Raw genomic sequence first — 20,915 nt, 5'->3', positions numbered from 1 at the left:
TGGACAACAAATGGAAACCAGTACCCCAAACATCGTGTCACATGCCTGCAGGTTCTGCATCCACATACAATCTCTTTATAAGGTTATTCCAGGACTGACTAAGGCTCAATGTTATGTGGTAGTAAAGTGAAGTTTAGTCACTGGATGAAACTCAAATGATTGAAAGCATGACGTGCAGTTTCTCTCTTGACATTCTGCAGCTATCCACATCACAGTGTACGTCCTGCATGTCGTTATGTCAAAGAACATCTTGTTTTTTTTTTTAATATTCCAAACAGCACACAATTTGCATAACACTCTGCTACAAGAATACAACACTGTAAGTAATTCATGACCATATGGTTAAAGACAGTTGCTGCGCTCTAAGTCATCCAAAGTCAACCTTCAAAGTAAAGGCAAAGGGAGGAGTTAAGGGCACAAAGGGACATGTGTGGAGAATGTGTGTGTGTCTCTGTCATTGATTTGGCCTGTAATGTCTTTTCTCATGCACACAAGTCTTAATTTGCATGTGTGCACTTCAGTCGCTGGCGTGAGTTGCCAGTTTTGCGTGTGAGCACAGAGGAGAATAAGTGCACTGCCCCGCGTGAACCTCAGATAACTCCACCCGCACAATGGCAGGGTGCTGTTAGAAGTCAGAAGTGGAGGGTGAAGCACCCCGAGGGCTGACAGACCAAATGTTGGGTCCAAAGAGAGAGAAAGCTCAGGGCTTGATGAGGCCAATAAAACACTCGGCTGGAAGACCAGGGGGAGGAGAACACAGAGGGAAGCTGGTAATGTCTAACTAGAGGGAGGGCAATGAGTGTGTTTAGAGGGCGAGGTGGGGAGTGTGAGCATGTGTGTGTGTTGGTGTTTATGTGTGTTGGAAGGAGTTCACACAGGGGCCTGGTGCAGCCGGGATGCCAAAAGAATGGTATCTCTTACCCTGGGGGGCCAAACGAGGGGTTCAGACACAGGGCACCCACCAAGTGCTCAGGGCAGGGACACAAAGGGCACAAAAACACACACACGCACACTTTAGGATGGGGGGGGGGAAGACTGTCTGTGTCTGCCAGTTTGTCTCAGTCAAATACATTCCTTCTGGGATCACATTTGACATGATGTTTTCAGGGTCTCTTGTGGTAGTGTGCTGGATCCTGTCAGAATAAACATCTAAGGGGTGATCCGAACACTCTTTCCCCACTGATGTGTCCTCATGTGTGGCCTCTCACCATGTCAGGGGCCGCGGTCAGGCTGGCCCCAGTGGCCCCTCATGCCCGGGGATATATGGACAAGTTGGTGTCAGAGACAGGTCACGGGATGAAAGGAGGTTGAAAGGTGAAGAGAGGGAGATAGAGACAGAAAATAGAGGTGGCATTGTGAAGCGGACGGACATTAGGTTTGTGTGTGCTGTGGTGATCTGGCTCTCATACACACACACACACACACACACACACACACACAATCTCTGGAGGTGTCACTTACTGTCCACATGTTGACGAGGCGTCGGCACAGGAACGGGTCCAGGTTCCAGTGTATGCAGGGCAGACAGGTGATGTAGAAGATTTCGTGGCCCAGGCCTGCCGACAACAGGAAGAGGTAGTGCAGTATCAGGTTCCTCACCTCGTACTGCGGCCTGCTGCAGCCCTGCAGATCAGAAAAAACACTAAGTATCTCTGCTTCTGGAACAAGCGGCTCCTGGAATGTCATCAGAGATTACATCTATCAGCAAACGCTGCAGTCACACCCGATGTTGGCCGACACACTTTGCCCTATTTACCTTAAGGCGACGTTTCACCATATGTGCCAGCCAGCTAATCCAAATATATTTGACTTCTTTATTTAGCTGCACACAAACAAACTCCAAGCACAATTTAGGATTGTACTCCTGTAAGGGACCCATAAGAGATTATCTTGAAGCAGAGGACGAGGAGTCCAAAGACTTGATCCTTCACAATATAAAACAGCTGTTAGCTTATTTCATCAGACCCCTGTGACACTTCTTTCACACCCACAGGACTTACACAAACCACCATTTTTTTTATTTATTTTTTTAAATCAGCTCGCATCCGCCACACTGAGTGCTGTCCGAAACCTCTGAGTGTCTCTTACTGAACAGGTGTAACACCTTTCATTGTTGTCATGGAGACGCTCTGTACATGGACAGTTCCTCGCTACCACAGACACAAACCTAAAACGCCTATAAATAAGATTTGAAAAATAGTACCATACAGACGTCAAAACCATAAAGTTTACTCTATCACGATCCAAGAAGAGATTTTCTTGTCTTGAAAACGGAACACGTGTGAAGTGTTTTATGTTTACGGGGACTTTAACAACTTAGCATCTTCCAGGCAAACAGCTGCAACTCGTCACCCTGAAAGTCAGATCAGCCACTCCCCTAATTATGCAAAACTCTTGGCCTTAATTAATCAACACAGATGGCTGATGCCGGATGAATGAGTCAACTCTGTGCTGTCAGATTAAAAGGTCTGGACCCATGTTATCACTTCTGAGACGTAAGGTGACATCCGTGGGTTAGAATGATTGACTTCCACGGGGATAGCCGGTTATGTGGCGCGCCCCATGTACAGAGGCTGTATTCCTCATTGTAGTGGCCGTGGGTTAGAATCCGACCTTGGCCCTTTACTGCATGTCTTCCCCCTTTCTCTCCTCCCAATACTTCCTGTCTCTTTTCAGCTGTTATTTCCAATAAAGGTGAAAAGAAAATAATATCTTTAAAATAAGTTCCCTTTAAAGAGATTCAATATTCCTAATATAAAAGCTTAAGAAAACATTGCAGCTTTGGCCATTTGTCAACAGCAGAACAATGAAAAATGCTCCTTTTGATTGATAAATATTACACGCCAAAGCTGCATTTACATTATCAAGGGATCATAAAGTCCTATACAACCAAAATAAAACTTGGATTTGGTCATTTGCACTTTGGTAGTAGGGCATAGTAAAATGTTAGTCAAATGAAAGGGAGACGGACAAGAATGTAAACATCCCTCACAGCTTGTCATTGTGCAGATGAGGATCTGCAGAGACGCCCAGAAAAACGAGAAAAGCCAGTCACAGTTTGGTTTGCATACTCTCTAAATAAATGGAAATGTGTGTTTTAGCAAGTTCTGCAGTCAAAGAAACCTGAAACCTGCTTCAGCCTGTTTCAAGGTCCTAAAGATTGTGCTTTGTTCATTTTACAGACAGGCTTCCTCACTCCTGTTAACATCTGGGTTTCTATTTTTAATCTAAATTATTGCTAAAAGTTGAATGCACTCGATTTTAGAGAAGGTCGACTTCAGTTAGCGACTTACTGCAGAAGCACATCCGTTCCCCTTGTGTGTATAATTTGAATTCCTATCCTGGCGGTCCAATCTTCTCTCACGTGATTTGTCTGCATGGTCCAGGGTTCCGGTGAGGTGAGAGCGCGTGCTCCCTTGACTGTGATTCGCGGCGTCGACCAGGATGAGTCCGCATCGTCTCTGGAACCGGGCCACGAGCTCCGAACCATGCAGGTAAGCCAGGAGCTCCAGCATGTCAGGTGACAGAGACACAGGTGAAGCAGCAGCAGCAGTAGTAGTTGTTGTTGTTGTAGTTGTAGGAGCGTGCTGCTGTGTTCACTGAGCAGGTGAGGCAAAGAAAGGTGATGTGTGTGCCCGGCCCGGGGTGGGACTGAGTTTTACACAGGTGCGGCTGCTGTGCGCGACAGGTGTGCGCAGAGGGGCCGGGCTTGGAGGGAGTTGAACTGGTTGTACTGGGGAGTCTGACCTTTGGATTGGGATTGTTCAGAAAGAACAACAAAGATTTCTCACCTTTCCATGAGAAAGAATGGGTTTGGGTGTGCTGGTTAAATAAAGGCATATAACATGTTTTTTTTTTCTAAATGTACCTGCTCGTGAATAAAAAGGCTGATTGTTGAAATGTGACTGTGAGGAACAATCATAGGTCTATTTATTCTGTAGTTAAGAGCCCCTCATCTTCTACGGAAGCCCCAAGCAGGCAAACATTTTATTTTACTCCATTTTCCTGTGATAACTTTATTTCTGTTAATTTCTTGATCTCGACGTATTCATCTTCTCGTTTAGGGATATCGACGCTGCTGTTCTGATAGCAAGTTAATTTCTTGTGCTAGCTTGCAGTGTAGGTACAAACAGTAAACGTACACACTTTGTCCTGCAGTGAGTGTGAGCTTCTGGGGGGGAGGGGTCCAGTTTGAATGTTGTCTTTACAAACATTGCTAGACTCCATCTTTAAAATCTTCAAAAGCGTTTGTTTAAAATCCCTCACATAAAGATCGAGTTATTATGTGAAAGAAAAAGCTGAAACCAGCTGCGGCCACACACAGGTGATGTAACTTTATGAAACATGTGACAACAACGACAATGATGCGTCTTGTTTTCCTCTTCCAGTGACTTATCTCTTCTAAACTAGTGATCTAATCGGTCCTATGATCACTCGCTGACAATTTAACAACGTCCACTTCACTTGTAACTGTAATCTTCAAAACAAAATCTTCTGAGCATCAGTTTGGAAACGTTTCACATCATATGACCCGTTTTGTTATCTCAGTGAAATCTCTAAAATCAAGCGTCCGGGACCCTGCGGTTCATTTTTCTAAAGGTCATGCACAACTTGGAGCCGATATTCTTGCTGAACTGGTCTCATCTGGTGAGTTTTTACGACAGGTGTTGAACAACATAAAGCAGCTTTTAGTCCTGGAATCATAATAATTTTATTGTCTGCGATTCTACAAACAGCAGACCTGCACAGTGACATGTCTGTGTGTTTTTTGTGGCATAATGCTGAGTGGCCTGGAGCGCCCACCCTCCTCATGACCCTGTTATGATGAGCTCCTGTGAGGAACTTTGGGCTTGTGCTTATTTTGGAAAAACCCTGTAGACAAAGCAGAGCTTCTCATCTGTACGTCATGTTTTTCATGCTTTCTTTTCAACAGTCCAATGTATCACTCTTTGTTGTTTCTGCAGAGTGCTGTCAATCACTTATGTCGTTTCCACATCTGCACTCCTGAAAACTTATAGAGAATTTCAGGAGGACTGCTCCTGAAATCCTCCTGACCTGGTTGTTCACACATGCACCTCACAGCCGGAGACTATCCCTCTCACATCAGCTCACTCTGACTTTCTGCAGAGTAGATATGAGGAGGCTGGAGGAGAAACTCTGGATGAAATCTGAGTGAAAAATGCAGCTGTTTTGTAACAGTTGAAATCGTGACTGTACCTTTAAGACATGTGACTGTGTTGCTTAGTTACTGATGGAGTAACGTCACTAGATGTCGCCTGTTTTTAAAACTTGAAGTTAGTTTGAGCGGTGCTTCTGCCATGGACAGATGTTTGTATCCGAGCTCCTCTCCCATTGGCTCTCAACTCAACAGTGACATGAAAGTTCCTGTGGACACTATGTTGCTCGTGTATGATCAAATAATAGCAGTACAACCGAGCTTTGTACGGCTACAACGAGCATTGCGGAAACCCCAGAGACATGTAGTTGTGCACCTTTGGCTAACTTACCGTCTCCAACGCTCTCCAAACACTGTTAACCAAAAGGCATGGACCCAAAACGGTACACCTTCACACATAACGCTCAACCCGAAAAAAAACTTCAGAAGCTTTTTAGGAGTACCATAAGTCCCATTGCTTCCAGCATTGATTTTAAGCATTAAAGGGGACATATCCTGAAAAATCCACTTCTACAGTGTTTTTGAACATATATTTGGGTAACCTGAGTATCTACCGACCCACAAAATGTGAAATAAACCCATCCAGTCCTTTGTTTGTGGTCTGCGTAAGTCTTACAACACAGAGAAAAAGCTCCGTTTCAAATGTGCTCTCCTTGTGATGTCACAGTGGGATTCTTGTAAAAAAAAAAAAAAAAAATCCCCTCCCCTCCCCTGGTATCTCCACCCATGGACTCCACCCCCAGCCGAGAGCAAAACTTTTGCGCAGGTCCGTCATTTTTATTCTCGCTACAGAGGAGTGATGTCTACCTGGAAAACTCAGGGGGGGCTCATTACATTTAAAGAGACACACACACCAAAACGGAGCTTTCTGAGAGAGCTGGTTTATACAGGTTCACAAACCTCCTCTGGTGCTTGATTCATGTTATATTTTGACCAAAGCACAGCACAGATGTTTCATTTAGACCACAGGGGACTGTTTGAAAAGGTGGAGGAGGGGGATAATATGTCCTCTTTAAAAATAACAACTCGTCAATATGTATGCAGATGATCTTTTTTGCTTTTTTTAATTCATAAAGAAACATAGATATTAATTTCAGTCTGTTTCATAACTTGCTAAAAACTCCTCATAGGAGCTTTAAAGCCACTTCCCTTTATCCCTATTACACAGTGATGTAGTGAGCTGTCAGCCTCCTGACGAATATGTAAAGTAAGACAATCCAGGCGTTTCCTTTATTGGAGCTCTATAGCCTGCACACTGTGTGAGTTTAGCTGCTCGTTGTTACAGGAAACAGTGATTGACGCCACTTGACCAAATTAGCGCATCCTGTGGTCTGACAGGGTCCATACGTAAGAGGGATCGAGCATGACTGTCAAGCTTCTCCCACAGGGCCAACACACACACCCACACACACACACACACACACACACACACACACACACACACACACACACACACACACACACACACACAATCTCTCTTTACCGGGACATTAAGGCGTCCTCTCTCTCTCTCTCTCTCTCTCTCTCTCTCTGGGTTGTGGGATGTTCAGATGAGCTCGCGCACTGGAGTCACCACCATTACATCATCTATTCCCACACAACCGAGGCACCAGATTATTATTTTCTTGTAACCGGGATCCCGATCGTTTGGCCCGAGCAGCAGACAGATAGACGCTCTGCATAACGGACGCGGAGGGGATTATAAAAAACAACAACAACAACAACAACAACAACAACATCAACAACACAACCATGTCTGGCGGGGTGATGGCGTTTCAATGAGCGCGCGGGAGAGGAGGGGGGAGAGGAGGATAGACGTGCACCGCCATCAGCATCTGTGTGCCAGCTCCCTTTGTGTTCACCGGAGAATGTGAATGGCGAAAGATGACATGGCAGAGGTAGATTTGGCATCAAACGGAGCGGAACCCCCCGGTGAGGCCTCTTCGGTGTTCCCCTACGAGGAGTACGAATGCAAAATCTGCTACAATTATTTCGACCTAGACCGTCGGGCTCCTAAGATCCTCGAGTGCCTGCACACGTTTTGTGAGGAGTGTCTGAACACGCTGCACCTCCGGGAGGAGCGGCCATGGCGCATCAGCTGCCCCGTCTGCCGCCACCGGACTCCGGTGCCGGATTATCGGATACAAAACCTGCCCAACAACACAAAGGTGACGGAGGATTTTCCGCTCTACATCGACTCGGATCCTCTGCCTCAGGATGCTTTACCTCCGTACCCTCCCCCGCTGCACCCAGCCCTCGTCGCCCTCCGCCGGGAGGAGGCGTCGGGGACGTCCAGCGCCAGCCAGGCGACCCCGTCCACCACAGTGTCCACGGCCACGACCCTCTCCCAGGACTCTGTGCGCTACGACAGCTGTCAGAGCTGCAAGAGAGTGGCTCTGACCACCGGCTGCGTGTGCGTGATCTTCTCCTTCCTGTCCATGCTGGTGCTGCTGTTCATGGGCCTGATCTTTGTGCACAGTCACAGCATCCCCCCCTCGCCGGCGGGACCCATTTGCTTGTCGGTAGCCAGCATCCTGGCCATGTTCTCGGTGGTCGTCACATGGCTCATCTGCTGGCTCAAATACAGACCGGACCATGAGACAGGACGCTCCTCCGCCACCAGCAACTCCCGGAGAAACGCCTGACAGGCTGCCGGCTGCAGTGATGGAGATGTGTGATCACATTGGCAGGATAATACTGACACCTGAAGCTCCTGCTCCCTTTACTTTTTCTAGGAACAAATCTCGTCCAAAATGGCCTTTTTATCAGTATAGCAAACACCCAAAGGCCTTCATGTTGTTTGGAGCAATAGGCCGACATGATCCTTGAGAATCTTTTCCTTAACTTGTGCACTTGAATCCACAGTAGGCCCAGTTGACCGGGTAGGCTATCTTGATGGGTGAACTGGTGTAAGACTTGGACTTGGTGTTGGTCTGAGCTGAGGTTGGTGTGATGAAGACTGAATGTGAAGTGCTTATTTCCAGGGTTTGATATCCTCCCCATGACACCCTGATAAATGATATGCATATCCCACAATGCCACTCACTGTATGATAACGGTCCATGATGATTCACTCTTATATCTCAACATAGCACTGTTGTATTGTAAAGATATTCTCTGGGTATTCAAGGGATGGATTCTGGTTTATAAGGAGGCGTTTAGTGTATTTGAGAAGCCTTGAAAGGTGTAATTCTGCTACAAAGAAGTCGTACCAACAATCCAAACTGTAAATAATCCACGGGGAAGTTGTGAGTGCTTCTTCTGGATTGGTGAACTCTAATCCTTGTGCTCTAATTCCTCCTCCAGGATGGCACTGCTTCCTTTCTCAACATGAAAGCTGCACCTTTTCCAGGAATCAAAGAGATAGTTGGGATTTCGATCCTGTTTTTATTTTGTTTTGTGGCTACTTCTGTGCATGTGAGGCTCAAGAAAGGTCAAAGCTTTGTGTTTTTACCTTTTTTACAGAGGGGGCACGGCGTTTTCTGACACGTAAGCCTCGTCTTGTTGAAGCAAGACTTCCCTGCATGGGCCTCCTGCAGACACACAGACGGCATCCAGCCGAAGTGTCGGCAGGGAGTTCCTCTCCCTGTCACATCATTCACACGTCAGAAGTTAAAAACAGGGTTTCCCATCAGCTGGAGCTGCCTCTCATCCCACGTTAGCACCTTTTTTTATTCACCATAAATGTGGGTCATTAGATCAGGCTTTTAAAAGAGGTCAGAGTAGATAACAGTGATGAAGACGTGTGTGTTAAACAGGTCTAATCCAGGCTAAAAGCCAACATCAGCTGCTGCCATGTTGCAGGTTTATTCTTCTTTTAGCCACACAGGATATCTGTTTCAACGTTTCAGAGGATGTATTTGGTGTCGTCAGAGATTGTCAGGAGTCATAATGACCTCTGGAAACTTAAAGAGCTGAGCTGTGTGGCTGAAAACACCAAGAGGCATATAAACCTGCAGTATACGAGCTGAGGACGTTTGTGTGCAGCCCTGCACTTACAAAATGCAAAAACAAACGTTCCCTCAAACTTTAAACTGTAAAGAATTCGGTTCACATGAGATTTCCCCTCAATAATAAACTGTCTGCAGAAACATCGAACAAAATAAGAAACTCAGTCGGTGAAATCGGCTTCAGACGACACAGCTCATTTCTTATTCTGTGATGTGTTACCGTGGCTGCAATCTATACAACTATTTATTTGCAACTCTTGAATATGATCAAAAACAAAACCTTATGTGTGGTGAAAGTGAGTCTGGTACCGGTAAATGTGTGACGGACCTTGAAGCATGTGCACTCGGGCTCTCTGACCTTTTGTCAGCATTTCAGTAAAGATGTCGAGGATGCTTCGGACACCTGACGTGGTTTAGGCACATATTCCTCTCTTGCACACTTTGTAGTGTCCCCACCTCGCTGCACAAGACTAAAGCAAAAACATAGTTTCTAACCCTCCTCCTCTTTCTGCCTCTCATGCTTGCTTCAATCATCCTGCTTAACCTTTCCCCACCCGTAAGATGATGCACTTTCACCCTCTTATTTGACACGAGTAACGGGGTCTACCTTCGACGTTTGTGAGCATATTGTATTTATTTCAGAGGACCTAGAAGATGTTGTTTGTTTTGATGAGAATCCGTGGTTGTTGTTGAAGTACCAAATGTATTTGCACAGAGAAATGTTCTTTATGTGCTGTTTTACAAACATAAACACATTTCAGTAATAAAGGAAACATGACTACCCATTGCATCGTGATTTATCTTTTAGTTTATTTATTTATCAGGGACACGTGCCATGAACGTGGCTTCCTGTCTAAAATACTAAGTAGCTGCCATGCATGCAGGTTTCTACAACTGAAAGTAAAGACAGGCCAACAGGTGCCCGATTAGCACGTCACCCAGGTAAGGTTTCATCATGTCAAACAGCTGAGGTGTTTAAGGTTCAGCAGTATCTCTGGGCAGGTGATGGCAGGAAACATCACCTTGACAGCAAATGAGAAGATTCACCTCTTAACATGGGGAGGCTGTGGCTCAGTTGAGAGTCATTGTCTCTCACCGGAGGGTCGTGGGTTCAATGCCCAGCTCCTGCAGCCACATGTCCGATGTGTCCTTTGGCAAGACACTTTACCTGCTTTAATTGCTCCTGCTGCTTCCTCAGCGGTGTGTGAATGTGAATGAATGGATGAGTTAATACTGATGGACTCTTTACTCAGCAGCCTCTACCATCAGTGTGTGAATGTGGATGAATGGATGAGTTAATACTGATGGACTCTTTACTCAGCAGCCTCTACCATCAGTGTGTGAATGTGGATGAATGGATGAGTTAATACTGATGGACTCTTTACTCAGCAGCCTCTACCATCAGTGTGTGAATGTGGATGTGTGACCTGCGGTGTAAAAACTCTTTAACTGGTCAGACGATTAGAAATGTACCAAACAAGCTCAAGTCCATTTACCTCTCACAAGAGGGATACTTCTCCCGCATGGCTTCATCAGGTCTGTGATACAAGACAATGCACTGGTGTGTTTTTAAACAGCTGCACTCAGTCCAATCAGCAGAAAGCTGAGTTTCCAGATATGGTCACGTCTCCATGCCAGAATATTCTTGTATACAACTTAAATCATCAAATATTACATTGTAATTGATATTCTGCAGACCAACACATCCTTAAAAGATAACTGTCTATCCTTAAGTCAAGGGGAAGGTGAGGGAAGGTAGTTTGATAATACTCCTAATCTGCCCCCTCCGTTGGCAAACACGAGGAGAGCAAAGTATAAGGAACACCTTTAAATATTCACTCACGGAAGTATTATTGACACACATCCTTCCCTGCTGTGCATCAAACACTCCCCCTTCTGGAGGATCAAGGACGCTACATGCATAAACGAAATAAATAAATCCATTAAAAACACCCACCTCTCTTCACTTGTCATGCTGCTCTGTTTGTGTAAACTTCTCGTGGCTTGAACTTGATTCAAAGTAAATATATTTTCCTTCATGGTTTGGAGGACGATGTCTTGTACATCCTGTGAGTTTAACGTCTTCATTCAAAGCTCTCCTTTTATAAAATGGTGCAAATTAAACCATTCAGAGACCAGATTGTCCCCCCCCCTTTTTTTTAATAGGGAAAACAGATCAAACCAATCAGCATCTCATTACGTGTTACCATGGTAACCGGACAGATAAAGGCATCTTTTCATGTAATAACCAGAGAAATTTCACGCAGTGTAACTTATTAAAGTTTTTTTTTACAGTCAACATGAACGAGCTCTATTTAATATTCTCAGCGCCGTATAATCAGTTCTCTGTTCACTGATTGGTCAGCTCGCTGCATCAACACACACTCACGCCTGTTGTGTGTGAGCCTATAGCTGCAGGGCCTATCTCTCCGTCAGATCACTGATGATGATGATGATGATGATGATGATGATGATTATGACTGTGTGCTTCCCAATGAGCCATGACAACAAACAGAACCAGACGACATGTTTCTCCACGCTGGGCTCACGTCTAAAAAATCTGTCTGTAAATATTGAAAATGTGTGTAGGTAAATATTGAAACTGTAAAATTGAAACTGTGTGTAGGAGCTCTTTTAACGTTTTGAACCAGGAACGTCCATCCCCTGTTCTCGCGGGATGAAGCGTGATGTTGTCAGTGAGTCCACAGGAAGAATAAATACACTGTAGGCCTAATTGAATACTTTAGGATACATTTTCTTAGTTTTGAATCTCCACGTTTCACACAAACACAATGATAGATTCACAAATAGCCAACTTTTAATTACAGCATTAAAACCACAGCTAAAATGCGATTAGGCTAAAACATATTACAGATGAAATAGTGGCCAATCAACTCCTTCAAGTATCTATTTTTTAATCATTCCAACAGCTATGTATCGAACCCCGGTGCACACACATGTCTGTATGCAAACTCGCTGCATCAGGGCGATATGCAATCACAGCAGCACTTTAAAGTTACAGGCTGCAGGGCAAATGTGCAATTTACACCAATAGGCCTACTTCATAATCATGTGCAGCAATTTACACTTTTATACTCCTACTCTTCACCTCCCATAGCAGACACTTTTACTCTGAAGGTCCCTTTATCTTTGTTTGTTTTGAACATCATCACACTTTTACTTTTTATGCTCGTATATATATATATCAATCTTTATTTGTTATTTCAGGACACTTCAGAAAGAGCAGGTTAAAGACCTTACTCAAAGACCCAGCGTTAATCCATCATGAGCACTTGGCAACATTTAGCAAAGTAACAGTGGAGAGGAAAAACTTCCTTTGAGGAGGCAGAAACCTCGAGCAGAACCAGACTCATGAGGAACAGCCATCTGCCCAAACTGTGATAGAGGGTAAGATGCAGGAAGAAGGATTGGGACAAACAGAGGGGAGAGCGGGGGTCCACAGCAGCAGGCCGTCCTTACCAACTAGCCCGAGGAACTTACGAGAGCTTCCAGGAAAAGATGTGGTTAAACTGAGATTTACATATACTGACATGCAGTGCTATGATGCACAGAGAGAGAGAGTTTGATCCCCAGCTCCTGCAGCCTCATGTTCGATGTTTCCTTGGGCAAGACACTTAACCCCAAGTTGCTTCTGCTGCTTCATCAGCGGCGTCTGAACTTCTAATGGTCTCACTCCACAGCAGCCTCTACCATCAGTATGTGAATGTGTCTGTGACCCGAGGGGTAAAATCAGTCTGAGTAGTCAGAAGACTAGAAAAGAAATAAACAAGCTCAAGTCCATTACCATTTATTTGTTATATGTGATTCTGTCTGCTAATGTACAGTTTATGTGGTTGTCTGGTCATTACTTTAAGTAGTTTTATGTAAATCTGTGAACGTGTGAACCACCAACCTGCAGCTGGACTACAGGTGGAAATAAATCTGTGGCAACAATCTGGTACATTTACATGTTAATGTTCATTAATGTGCATTGGCCCTATTTAAAAAATATATAAATGTTGCTTAATAATCTGACAAGTTTGCAGGGTAGGCTTCTGTTGTTTTTTGCTTTAAGTTAATGCAAATGAGTTTTATTTAATAAATCATTCAATGATTTTACAGGTGACAGACTCGATGCAAATAATAAATTGACATCCACATAGAAACATGAGCACACATCAACAGTAACCAAAGGACCTTAGCAGCAAAGTACCAAGGCCGGATTTGAACCCAAGGCCACTGGAAAGGAAGACAACAGCCTCTGCGACGCGTGACATAACCACTATAGGCTAATTCTTCTTCAGATGTTGAAATACACCCTATGGTCTTTTTTCATGACAATCGTTTAAGGTAAGAAAGACTGACACACGCCCCATTTTAACCAATCAGAATCCAGCAGCCTCTGAGGGACACTGATGGAGCAGAAAAACGGAAAACGAAAGCTACCTGCCTCCTCGTTATATGGAAACATGACTAAAAAGAAAAGAGCACCGGGAAACCGGAACATGACCGAGCTCCAAGGTCACAGAAGGTCACAGAAGGCCACGTGGGCATCGTGCGCGCGCACACACAAAGTGTAGATTTAATATATGAAGGAAGAATTAAAGTGAAGTGACCAAATGTGTTCTTGGTCTTAAGTTAGATTTTTGTTTTTTCATCGTAAAGTCCAAGAATTTAAGAAATGCTGCAGGAGGGGGTCCCAGCCTGAGGTTCTTGCTTTAGGCCTGTATGGGGGTCCGGAACTCCCTGGGCTATATCATTAATATGTAGAGTAAATAAGCACATTACGTCACTTGTTACCCAGTGGTCTTTAAATAATAACGAAACATCCGCTAAATATGAGAATAAATATTTTTAAAATACCGGATTAAACGATGACGTCATCCGTAGTGATCTCTCTTCGGCCTAATTGATATCACTCCTCGTGCTCTGTATAAATTATGCCCATAGTAATAGTGTGAAATGGAAACGTAATTGATTGTGCAGATTTATATCATACGTGTTTGTGAACGAGCACGCGGAGAGACTCATTTATTTCTCATCAAGCGACATTTGGGACTTTTGGATTTCATCCTCCGGTAATGGATTGGACACGGAGATTCAGTGTCGCTTTAAAGGAAGGAGCGAGGTATGCATCAGGACTCTGTTTCCCATTTGACCTCTCTCCGTTTCTCCTTTTTTTCCTCCTCTCTCTCTCTGTAATATCCAGTTTCAAAAAGATCAATGACATTACGACATGGTCACGTTTGTCCGCGTGAAGACGGATCGGTTTTTATTTCCCTTTGAGGAATAAGTCAGCAAAAGCAAACACAAGTTAACTATCTGATAATAGTTCATCCTTACATGTCTCACAACATGCAATAAAGTATATGCCCTTTGTGTTAACTCTGTTCGTGTAAAGTCCGTGATCAGGAATCAACAACCACAGCGCGTCATTACGTCATCTGTTTTTATGACAAATGTCAAATCAGTGAAAAACAAACGTACGTTTCCCGCCTCGTGAGCAGATGCATTCAGAGTCATGATAGGCCAGTCGTCCTCCTGAAGATAATCACGTCTTCTCTAGCAGCTCAAAGACCCCCTGTGACCTCTGCTTATTTTAAACACAGCGGCCACGCATTGTCCGCGCGCGTTTTTGACAGCAGATTCAACATCTGAAGTGCGTTCTTTTCTCTTCTTCTTCTTCTTCTTGCAAAGCCGCTAAAAGAACTGAATGTTAATTGAAACCTACTTTGCCTGTGGGACATCTCTCTTCCCGTGCGTAAATTAAGGTGAATAGCATGGGGGGACTCCGGTGGGGGGCCCCTGTTGGGTCCTCGTTATTGCTCCGTAGTCCATAGGTGAGTGGGTTAAGACATGAAAGAGCCGATCAGGTGCCGTGTGTGCGTGTGTGTGTGTGTGTGTGTGTGTGTGTGTGTGTGTGGGGGGGGGTTATTTTTGTAGGAATAACGCGGAAGATTATTTTTCTTGCAGCACATGGACTAAAAACATTTTCTCATCCATGGCATACTTCCGCGTGATCATATTGGACCCAAATGGATTTTTAAACGTGTCATGTTGTGTACCTTGTTTGCTTAATAAAGATTTATGAGTAAAAGCTGCTGCCACCTGATGGGGGTGAAGAAGGGTCAGCAGAGCGGCTCTTCTCCTTGTGTCCAAAAACAAGAATTTACTTTCATTTGGATTCAGCCGAATATCATTTCTTACATTTCTTCTTACGTGATGCTGTGACTGAGAGGGCGAAGCAGCCTTTCTCCGGATGATGGACAGAGAAGTTAAACGAGCTTTTGTCTGATTTCAAAGCTCAGGAGCGGAACCTTTGCTTCGGTGATTGATGAGGGACTAAAGGATGCTGTGACCCTCGATACTCACCGCCTGATAGAAGAGGAAGAGGGCCACAAGACGTCTCGCATTTAGATTTTTTTCTATGACAATAATGATAATTAGACATTTAGAAATAATTACAAAAAATACTCGGCTTTCAGTCCTGGACCTAGACCGGCTTTACGGCCGCCCTGGCGTCGTCTCCTGCTGTGGCGTACGTCCCCCTTCAGACTGTTCTCGGCTGGCTGGTACTCAGTCTGAAACCCGCAATAAATTCCTGGAGGTGCACACACTTTAGCGCCATTTGTGTAATTTAATAAGGTCATGGGGTGGAAACAAATTAGGGCGTCGTGTGTGATAGCAGACACTTCAGTTTTGGAGGATTTTTACGCACAGAATGGGGACCACATTGGAAAAACATTTTTTTTTGTCTAATCAATTCTGCGTAAAATTCTGCAATTGTATCCAACGTTTCAGTTTCACCTCATGAGGCGTTAGGCTGCTGACTTGTTGAGTGAAGCAGGTTTAGACTTGTCATTATTACATCTGAAGGCTGAGACGCTGCGCAATGTAAAGCCGGAGAGACACTTATGTAGCCTACATGTGAAAATATTAGTGTGAAAATAAATATGAGGAGCTCGGCACTCGTCACTAAATGTGATGGCAAAAACGTAGCTGACTGCTTTGGTGTCAAATGATTGATCCGCAGAAGTAGGCATGTATCAATTAAGTCAATATAATGTAAAAAAGTAATTTATGTGCAGTGCATTTCAGAGGCCAGGTGTTATATCGAGTATTGCACGCACCTCGCAGGACGGTGCAAAAATATGGCAGACAACATTTCCACACTGCCGTAATTAAATGAACTCTACAGACACTTTAAAGTCAAACACTGTTTGCATCTCATGTTTTCACAGACTGATGGAAACGCGCCTTCTATCGAGTCTACAAAACAACAAGGTAACTTTAAATGTGTTACGTATAAAGTTCACAGACTAGCAGGGATGCATTTCTCGGCAGAACACCGGCAATCATTAGAGGTCACTCCAAATATGACGTTTTTCTTTTTATTGTGAGATTATTTGTTTTTATAAATTATTTTGAGGTAATAATTAATTATGAGACTGAGAATGTTTAGTTGTTTTATTTTCCTACATGATAAATAAGTCACGTGTCTCATGAACATGTTGATGTTTTAGTCGAACATAAAAAAATCAGGAAACTGTTTTGATGTTCGTGTGAGGCAGTAACAAATAATATATAATGATCGTACAATGACCCATAGACTGTGACACACACACACACACACACACACACACACACACACACACACACACACACACACACACACACACACACACACACACACACACACTACAGTAAACGCAGTGTCTCCGTCGCAACTCTTGCTTTTGTGAATCGACGCCCCTGTCTCCTGCGCCCCTGTCTCGAGCTGTGACAGACAGAATCTCTGATAGGTGGAAAAGTTTTGCAGACTCGGCCAATCCCCGCACTCATCTGAGTACCGGGTGTACCAGCTCGACCAATCAAAACCGGGAACGCTGACAGAGCGAGAGAAGAGCTCGGCTACTTTTGACGGTCTCCTCTCACTTTGAACCGGTGTCAACAAACAACAACAACAATTATCTCGACCTATAAGCTACGCCGCCTCAGCAGCCAGATATCCAAGAGCGAATTAAACCGAGGAGACGGATACATCCACATTTTTTTTTTTAACTCATAAAGTCCACTTTTCTTCTTGTTCTTCCCGTCAAATTTGCCTCCTCAGAGGTTTACGGCTGTCCCGGGACACTGGGGCTTGGCTGTACCCAGAACGCAGCTTACCTAACCGAAGATACTTTTCCTTGGAGCTCCGCAACAGGCAGAATAAAGTGACTTCATCGGTGTATGTGTGTGTGTGTGTGTGTGTGTGTGTGTGTGTGTGTGTGTGTGTGTGTGTGTGTAAACCTCGGTGACAAAGCTGCAGCCTCCGCGTTATAGGAGGAGGTAGTCTGCAGTCTCTGGGGTTGGTGGTGGTGGAGGTATGACTGCGTTGGCGGGGTCAATACCCAGGATGATGCGACCCACGCTGGCTCAGAACTACCCCCGCACTGGCTTCCCTCTGGAAGGTACAGCATCACATCACCAACACGGAGGTCACAGCCACGGAGCTTTATGGGAGACGTTTGGATGTCAGTGCTACTTAGTCAAAAACATTTACTGTTGTTTTGATGTCGTCAAAGACTTTTTAATCCACATTGTGCCAAACCCGGACTAAAAAAAATCAGCGTTTAAAGGTTTAAAATGTAGGATTAGATGACAGGCTACTTTTTAATATAGCTGCTAACTTTTATGTACTTTGTAAACTTTGTTAACCCTGTTTACCCCCCACAAGTTTTTTTTTTTGTTATCATAGGCCTAATTGTACCATATTTTAGCATGCTTGCTTATTTACTTTTTAATAATGGGATACATTAGGCTTCAATTGGAAGATTTAAACACCCTTAAACTTTGAATTAGGTGGCTATATGCATTAAAAATTGATAAGTAAAACATGCTATTATTAGCTGTTTTTGAGGAAAGTTTGCTGAAAACTTTATTAATGAATATTTGGTTGCATTTGTGGTCATTTCAAACTTAGTTTCCTTCATGTTTTTGTGCAGCCTGTAACGTTATATTGACTCGTTCCTGTCGTATTCTAATTTAATCTAGTGTCCACCCCGTTGGGTCAAGGCCGGGTGAACCAGCTCGGAGGAGTTTTCATAAATGGCAGACCTTTGCCCAACCACATCCGACATAAAATCGTGGAGATGGCCCATCACGGCATCAGGCCGTGCGTCATCTCCCGGCAGCTCCGGGTCTCCCACGGCTGCGTGTCCAAGATCCTGTGCCGGTACCAGGAGACGGGCTCCATCAGACCCGGGGCCATCGGGGGCAGCAAACCCAAGGTAAGGACCTGAGACAGGAGATCACATAACTAGTTTTTCTGTAAATGTTGTGTTGATGGTCAGAGCGCATGGAATAATCAGTGTGACTTCTCTGACCCCTGAAGCAGGGGGCCACGCCGGACGTAGAGAAGAGAATAGAAGAATACAAGCGGGAAAACCCGGGTATGTTTAGCTGGGAGATTCGAGATAAATTACTGAAGGATGGGATTTGTGACCGCAACAACGTCCCTACAGGTAAAAAGGGCAGAAATTAACCAAGTCGTTATTAATAATATTAGGCAATAAATACATTTTATAGTCTTTATTTGTTCCACATCACATCGTCATTTAATTATTTTCAACTTTAACAACATCACTGTACATGTGAGCCGTTTATTAAAGATGACGTATGACCTAAAGGTCAGTCTGACTCTTAAAATGTGGATTTATTTAACCCTCAGGCATCAATTTAATTTAATACCCTCTTAAGTCATTAAGGACAAAAATGTCCAAAAATAGAACAGATTCATATTATTTTCCGCCTTTTTTCTGCATAAATCTCTTAAACAACTCCAGCCCTGCTCAAAGCAACCAAAAATTCAATCATTTTGAGGATTTTAACCCTTTAAATGCCAGTTTGATTACATCATTTAATATTTTTTCATGAAAATATCCTCACAATAATTGAATGTTTGGTAGTTTTGAGCAGGGCTGAAGTTGTTTATGAGATTTATGCAGAAAAAAATATCAATCCGTTCTATTTTTATAGCAGTTTTTTTGGAAGTGGAAATTTTTGTCCTTAATGATTTAAGAGGGTAGTAAAAAGTTCACAGTGTTCTATTGATGGATTACAAAAAAATTAATTTGCATTCCAAAATTTGTCAAGAGAAACTTTCTTTCTTTCACAAAAAATTGGGCCATATGCACTAACACAGCCAAATGAAGCCAGATGAAGAGGAAACGTTTACCCAAATGAAGAAAAATGATGCATGAGGGTTAAGATGAATTATTAAATTTCCTCTGATTCACTGCAGCTCCGAAACACTTTCTGAGTAGTTTAACTTTTACATTTACATTTTAGTTACCCCCTCCTTCTTTTTCCCCTGAAGTATTATCACATATTATATTTTCTTGTGCACAGTGAGCTCCATCAGTCGCATCATGCGGAGTAAGTTTGGGGGCAAAGGCGACGAAGAAGACGACGAAGATGAGATCGAGAAGAAAGAGTTGGAGGAGTGTGACCGGAGGGCCAAACACAGCATCGAGGGCATCTTAGGGGACAGATGTGAGTACACACTGAAGCTCTCACTGAGGCACATAGGCGAAGTGTGGAAAAAAGAGTCTGCATTCTGGCTGTTGTGTTTTTATATATTTGTGATCGCACACACAGAGGAAGCATGCTGCATCGGATAGAATCACTGTGAGGCCATGATGGAGGGATTTCACGTCTTATTCTGTTCTATATTTATTCCAGAAATATAGGAAGTTATGTTGTGGTGAAAAGTTAGCGGGCTTTATTCTCCATCCAGGATTCTTATAGATGACTGATTCCATCGCTGCAGGCTACTCGTGCAGAAATCATTTTCATCACATCCAACCTGTTGAGTGCTTGAGTCAGGGTGTAATGTGTTTGATGTATTATCGGTGTTTAGGCTTCAGGTGGAGTTTGAACATGCTGTAAAGTTGTTGGCTGGGGAAGTGGGGGTATATGGGGCGGGGGGGGGGGGGGGGGGGGGGGGGGGGATGTAGAGTGAGTTTCCTCCTTTCTTAGGAATTCTTTATCGACCATATCTCTCCGGCTAATGATTTTCCCATGAGGCCATAATACCGTAAATCAAACAGCAGGTGATGGCTCCGTGCGGGAAAGGACTGTGTGTGTGTGTGTGTGTGTGTGTGTGTGTGTGTGTGTGAAAAGAGAAAGAGGGAGAGTGTGTGTCTGTATGTGTGTGTGTGTGTGTGTGTGTGTGTAAAGAGTAAGTGTGTGTGTGTGAAGAGAGAAAGAGGGAGAGTGTGTGTGTGTGTGTGTCGTGGATGAATAGCCACGTTACAGTAAGTGTACATTATTCTAAATAAAAGTCAACTTGTGGACTATGAGTAGCCGATAGCGGACAGGCGCGTGCAGCAGGATCATTTCCTCTTCGTCACTTTAAAGTCTGAATGCTTTATAAATTATGGAAACATAATTCACATTCCGCTCAGCTATAGTGCTCGGAAGAGTCTTTATTTATTTATTTTATGGGCTGCAACAAATGGGTTGGACGAGGCCCGTCGTGTTTCAAACAGAATGAACACATTAAAGACATTCAGGAAGTTGTTTTTAACGTGCACGTGCTGTTTCTTAAAACGAGATAAATATCCTGACATTAAATCTACTGTTCCTCCAGAGAGAGTGTTTCCCTCCTCTCTCACTAATTAATCCTTTTTAGGATGGATTTAATTTTACAGTGTAGGCCCTTTAATACTTCTCAGTTAAAGTGGAATATGTTCAAAGTGAAGGAATAAAATATTACTCCTGCAGGAATCCTAATTTGAGTTTTC

The 20,915-nt window shown here is 43.9% G+C and overlaps 3 protein-coding genes across 15 annotated transcripts in view; 2 read left to right on the top strand and 1 right to left on the bottom strand.

Moving 5' to 3' along the window:
• The window catches only part of sgpp2 (sphingosine-1-phosphate phosphatase 2), a 494,627-nt gene that overhangs the window by 9,260 nt on the left and 464,452 nt on the right, over window positions 1-20,915 (bottom strand). The window contains exons 1-2 of one of the 2 annotated variants that reach the window (XM_061045649.1): window positions 3,294-3,698; window positions 1,462-1,623 (exon numbers count right to left, since the gene is read on the bottom strand). In XM_061045649.1, coding sequence (XP_060901632.1) covers window positions 1,462-1,623; window positions 3,294-3,515 — 384 coding nt within the window. In that variant the 5' untranslated portion in view covers window positions 3,516-3,698. Of the gene's footprint in view, window positions 1-1,461; window positions 1,624-3,293; window positions 3,699-20,915 lie in introns of those variants that run through there. The other variant, XM_061045651.1, reaches the window with a different exon arrangement.
• On the top strand, window positions 6,237-9,301 carry LOC132980175 (E3 ubiquitin-protein ligase rnf152-B). The gene has a single exon (XM_061046138.1). It carries the CDS (start codon window positions 7,051-7,053, stop codon window positions 7,819-7,821), a length of 771 nt encoding a protein of 256 aa, XP_060902121.1. The 5' UTR covers window positions 6,237-7,050; the 3' UTR covers window positions 7,822-9,301.
• Window positions 17,040-20,915, top strand: part of pax3b (paired box 3b) — a 28,696-nt gene continuing 24,820 nt past the window's right edge. For 2 of the 12 annotated variants that reach the window (XM_061046129.1, XM_061046132.1), the window contains exons 1-4: window positions 17,043-17,579; window positions 18,163-18,398; window positions 18,503-18,632; window positions 19,519-19,662. In XM_061046129.1, coding sequence (XP_060902112.1) covers window positions 17,495-17,579; window positions 18,163-18,398; window positions 18,503-18,632; window positions 19,519-19,662 — 595 coding nt within the window. In that variant the 5' untranslated portion in view covers window positions 17,043-17,494. Of the gene's footprint in view, window positions 17,643-18,162; window positions 18,399-18,502; window positions 18,633-19,518; window positions 19,663-20,915 lie in introns of all 12 variants that reach the window. The other 10 variants (XM_061046135.1, XM_061046133.1, XM_061046130.1 and 7 more) reach the window with 10 other exon arrangements.

The sequence above is a fragment of the Labrus mixtus genome, chromosome 9 (assembly GCF_963584025.1).
Source record: "Labrus mixtus chromosome 9, fLabMix1.1, whole genome shotgun sequence".
NCBI classification, from domain to species: domain Eukaryota; kingdom Metazoa; phylum Chordata; class Actinopteri; order Labriformes; family Labridae; genus Labrus; species Labrus mixtus.
The sequence above is the reverse complement of the archived record's forward strand: the minus strand, read 5'-3'. Positions and strand labels throughout refer to the sequence as shown.

Excerpts from the sequence above, each read along its gene's own strand:
- LOC132980175 (XM_061046138.1), top strand. The coding sequence starts at position 7,051 with ATGGCGAAAGATGACATGGCAGAGGTAGATTTGGCATCAAACGGAGCG.